General features: G+C 59.1%; 1 protein-coding gene across 1 annotated transcript; it reads left to right on the top strand.

The window, feature by feature from the left end:
* Positions 1-2877: 2877 nt before the first annotated feature.
* Positions 2878-4812, top strand: Gsc (goosecoid homeobox). Its single transcript, XM_047541650.1, has 3 exons — positions 2878-3329; positions 3794-4053; positions 4400-4812. The coding sequence occupies exons 1-3, from the start codon at positions 2975-2977 to the stop codon at positions 4553-4555; spliced, it is 771 nt and encodes a 256-aa protein (XP_047397606.1). The 5' UTR covers positions 2878-2974; the 3' UTR covers positions 4556-4812.
* Positions 4813-5122: the final 310 nt, after the last annotated feature.

Genomic DNA, 5122 nt, shown 5'->3' with positions numbered 1-5122 from the left:
GAGGTACGCCCCGCAGGGGTGAGCTCCCTGAGAGCTGGAAGTGTGAGTAGTGTGTGACTCTGGGTCCCTGTGACCCCTTCCCTGAAATTCTCCTCCGCTAGAGGATAGAGCTTGCAAATTCACTCTTATCTTGGACCCAACTGATTCAGAGACCCTGCCCTAGGCTGGAGGCAGGGGTGGAGACAGCCCACTCCTTTGTCCCAATGAAAAAAAACAAGAAACTGTCCTTTATTCCATCCCCAACCTCCTCGGGCTAGTTACCCTCAATAAGTTGTGAGGGGCTCAATTAATGTTGGATTTGGTTCCATCAATTAAAATCTCGAGGCCTCCAAAAGAGGGCAATTTGCAAGGTGTCCCCATTCATCTCCAACTCGGACCGGGTACTCTTCCTTCTAGTGGTTTAGTAGTACAGCTACAGGGCTTTAGGAAAGTGAAGACAATCTCTGACTTTGTTCAACCTGATCATTAAGGACAAGCACCAAGAAGAAGGTGACCCGAGGGTGGGCTTGGCTGGCAAGTTCGTCCTACACTTTTAAATACTTGGGGACCCTTTTGTAGTTCTGTGACTGGGGCTTTGTCGGGAGGTAAAAATCTGCCCCCGCGGATTCAGGCAAAGATCTGAAAAGACGCATCCCGCACAGCTCGCCGCACAGCCACCAGCACAAAAGTCACTACTGAAGTTGAACCTCTAGTTGTCTTCCATCCATTGCCCTGTACAACTGAACCTGAGAAAGGCTGGCGGCAGCATGTGTGCTCTGGGACCTAAGTGACCCGTTCGCTCTCAGAAGGGAAAAACTGCTTCCCTCCCTGGTTAGTAGGAGCGCGACGGCAGGTCTTCTTACCGTAGACCTGACCTCTGAAGGAAAGGGTCGCTCTCCTTCCTGAGTGGGTATAATTATTTTTAAATCTGTTGCCTCCCCGAGTTGAGACTCATCTCCATTGGGTCCTAACCTCTCCGCTACAACCTCTAGTTTGCAGAGCAAAGAACCAAGTCTCCCAGACACCAGGAGCGGGTGGGTGTTACGGACTTAGGGCTCCAATCCGGGAGAACTACGAGGAGAAGCGCCTGCGCTAGCATTCATTCTGCTGCGACGCTGGAGTTCTGCGCCCCGGCAGGACCAAAGCTCCGCGCAACCGCTATTTGACTTGGGAAAAGCAATTGACAAGTGACCTTTCCCCGGTGCCTGGGGAGAGGCAGCATTCTTGACTCTGCCTTACTGAGGCGATTTTAGACAACTTTGCGGGAACCCCTGGTTAATCGGTTAGAGAGAAATAGGTAGGAAATAAAGGCGAAAAATGGGTAGGAGTTAAAGGCGGCCTTCCTTCGGGACCCCGGAGAGGTCTGCAATCCCGGCCCGCCACGGTCTCGCCCGAGTAGGTACTGCCCCTTCCCACTGGAATGGCTGGCATTGCTGGCGCGAAGGCCCGAGGAAAGACAGCTCTGCAAGTTCAGGGGCTTGCGCCCAGGCCTCAGGACTTCACGGGCTGCTTTCGTTCCGCGCACACCGTCGCCTACCTTCTAGAAAGGCTCTCTGCCGCCTGCGCGCAGAGTGGGCTGGCTGTGCCTCCCGCGGCTCCGCCGGGAGGGCCATGCGGTGCCGAGAAACCCCCGCACATCACCACGGTCGCCTGCGGAGAGCAGAGCCGGCCTTGGCATAGGCCCCTGGGGCCCGGGGAACCCAGCGTGGGCCTGCCAGGTGAAGGACAGTCCTCAGCTAGGGGGCCCGTCAGTCAGGGAGTGAGCAGGTCGAAAAGAAAAACGCAACTCAGTGGTTGCGGAGGAATCTGGGAAGCCCCAAGGGCTCCAATCTGGATCGGAAACCTCAAACAGGGGAAGAGGACACCCCACTTCTAAAAATAAGAATTAACAAGGAGAAACACAAAACCTACCGACACCCACGCAGGGAGCAGCGGGAAGCATCGCTTCAGAGTGCTACTCTTGAATTTGAAATAGTGGCTCAATTTGGTCTTCGTTGTGTAAGGACCTAGGGATGCCATGGTGGTTTTCTGACCCAAAGTGGCTGCAAAAAAAAAAAAAGAGAAAAATTTTTAGAAAACATGATGCACCTTTTCTTTCGTCGTTTTTTACCTTTACAAATTTTGACTTTTGCAAAAACAAAAGGCCAGGGCGAGGGGTGGGCATTAACCAGTTCCATTCGGAAGAGAACTTTAAGATTTAAAAAGGGAGACACGGAGTTGAAATCAGGCCGCTAGTACGCGGAGGCCCAGGGGCGGAGCGGAGTTTCCGTCCCACTTGAGGAAGGACACAGTCACTCACATTTTCTAAAACAAAACAAATTCCGAAAAGGGGGAAAAAGTAGCCCCCAAGTAAAACCGGCCACGATGAATTTGAGCTACAGGCAGAGGAAATCGCACCCAATAATAGGACCCAATCTGAGAAAAAAGGGTGGGGGCGGAGAGGTGGGCGCAGGGAGCTGTTAACGGCGGCGGTACAATGGAATTAATGAGATTAACCGGGGCAATTAGGCCGCCCGCCCAGCTCGACCGGGCCGCCGCGGGGCTGCCGAATGGAAAAGATTAGGTTAATTTCATTAATTCTCAATCCACAATCTCTTTTCAGGCCCTGTAACCCCCTCCCCTTGGCACCTCTCCCCCTCCCCTGGAAAGCCTCCCCCCACCCAAAGGAAAAGAAAAGGCCAAATCTGGTTCTGTTTGTCATCTGCATATTACCAGGAACTAAATCCAGGATGACGTCGACTCGGTATAAAACCAACAAGAGGTTCAGCTGGTCCGAGCTCGTCCTACCCGCGGGTTGAGTTCAGCGAGCGCTGCGGCGAGGGGCGGGCGGGAGGAGGGCGAGCGGACGCAGGGGGCGGGGAGGGGCGCGGGGCTCACGCTCGCCGGCGCTCTCTTTCGGTTTGGTCGGCGGTAAGAGGAGAGCGGACACCCCCACTTTGGGGCTTTTCCCTCTGCGTGGCCCCGCTGCCCTCCGGTCCCGGCGCGGGGCTCGGGGATGCCCGCCAGCATGTTCAGCATCGACAACATCCTGGCCGCCCGGCCGCGCTGCAAGGACTCGGTGTTGCCGGTGGCGCCCAGCGCCGCGGCTCCGGTCGTCTTCCCGGCCCTGCACGGGGACTCGCTCTACGGCGCCAGCGGAGGCACCTCCTCGGACTATGGCGCCTTCTACCCGCGCCCGGTGGCCCCTGGCGGCGCGGGCCTCCCGGCCGCGGTCGGCGGCTCCCGCCTAGGGTACAACAACTACTTCTACGGGCAGCTGCACGTGCAGGCGGCGCCCGTGGGCCCGGCCTGCTGCGGGGCCGTGCCGCCGCTGGGCGCCCAGCAGTGCTCCTGCGTGCCGACGCCCTCAGGTACGGTCGCCCTCGCTCGGGCCTTCCCAACCCGGCGCTCTTTAGCCCCTGGGACGTGGGTGGGTGGTGGCGCTTGCTGTAGTCACCTTGCACAAACTTTTCTCCTCTTGCGACCCCCTCCCCCATCTCTTGGCCGGCCGGGCACCGGAGTTTGCACACGCCTTCCTGCAAACTTTAGGCGAGAGTTAGCGAAAGTAACCCGCGTAGTGTCCTGGTTACGATTCCACGCCCGAGCCATCACTTAGTGCCTGCCGTGGGGAAACAGGTTTTTTGAATTCCCCGAATGGCCCTGGGAGCGTTCGCGGGGACGCTCCCTCCATTTTCCTGCACCCGATCCCCGTGTTCCCCGGATTCCCGGCACCCCCTTGTAGCGGCTTTTTAAGTGGGAGAGGTTTGCGGGCTGGCCGGCGGGCGTGTGCGCGGTGACCGGGGAGGTGGCTGACTGTGCGCCCCCCTTGCCGCAGGCTACGAGGGCCCAGGCTCGGTGCTGGTGTCCCCGGTACCGCACCAGATGCTGCCCTACATGAACGTGGGCACGCTGTCGCGCACCGAGCTGCAGCTCCTCAACCAGCTGCACTGCCGGCGGAAGCGGCGGCACCGCACCATCTTCACCGACGAGCAGCTCGAAGCGCTGGAGAACCTCTTCCAGGAGACCAAGTACCCGGACGTGGGCACGCGCGAGCAGCTGGCCCGGAAGGTGCATCTCCGGGAGGAGAAAGTGGAGGTAGGCGCCCGACCGGCCGGCGGTGTCGAGCGGTCCCTCCCGGAGAGCAGGGCCGGGGCGGGTTGGCCCCAGCCGGGTTGGCCCAGCCCTCCCCGGGGCTCCCTACGCTTTAGAGACGTCCCGGTGGCGGCCTGGAGGCTGCTGGAGGGCGCTTTAGGCCCAGGAAGTTGAGAGAAAACGCGGAAGCGGGAGCTAGCGGCTGCGCTCCTTTTGTTGGTGTGCGCCGCGTCCCGCTCGCGACTCCGCGTCCCGGTCCTCCCGCGGCCGCACGGAGCCCCCGGGTGCGCCCGCGGCGGGGCGAGCGCCCCTGTTGCTCACTGTTGTTCTGTGCTCCCTTGCGCAACAGGTCTGGTTTAAGAATCGCCGCGCCAAATGGAGGCGGCAGAAGCGGTCCTCGTCAGAGGAGTCGGAAAACGCCGAGAAGTGGAGCAAGACGACGTCGAAGGCATCGCCCGAGAAGAGGGAAGAGGAAGGTAAAAGCGATCTGGACTCGGACAGCTGACGGCCGCGGGCTGGCCGTGGCGCTTGCCTGACTCAAGGACTTGCACAGACAGACGATGCTACTTCTTGCACACGCGCTGCCTTGCGGGAGGGGGTCGAGAAAGAGGGACGCGGAGCTGTGAATAGTGTACAGAGCCGGAGGGTCGGCGCCTGGAGACTGGCAGGCACGCCGTGCTCGCAGCCCCGCGCGCTCGGAGGCCGCCCTCATCTTGCTCCCCACCGTAGTATTTATAGTTAAGTTAACGGTGACAATACAATAAAGTGATGGCGATGTAGATGGGCCAGTCTGTATTTCGTACCCCACCACCACCACCATCAGTCCGAGGCCCAGAAACTTAAGTTTGTGACATCTAAAGAAAAAATGAGCAACTCTGACCCGTCCAAAAAAATAAAGAAAAAAGAAACTCGGGGTGAACTGGCCAAGGGATGAGATGGGATGGGCGTCCCGCTTAACAGTAAGCTTCGGCCCTAGGTCTCCAGGAAGAGGGGAAGAGTGTCCTTGCCGATGGGGCGTGAGGGCCTGGCAGGGTTCTTGCTCCTGCCTCTGCCTGGGAGAATGAGCACGCCT

This window comes from Sciurus carolinensis, chromosome 2, assembly GCF_902686445.1.
Source record: "Sciurus carolinensis chromosome 2, mSciCar1.2, whole genome shotgun sequence".
Classification (NCBI taxonomy): Eukaryota; Metazoa; Chordata; class Mammalia; order Rodentia; family Sciuridae; genus Sciurus; species Sciurus carolinensis.
Note: the sequence above shows the minus strand (reverse complement) of the source record. Positions and strands in the feature narration are given on the sequence as shown.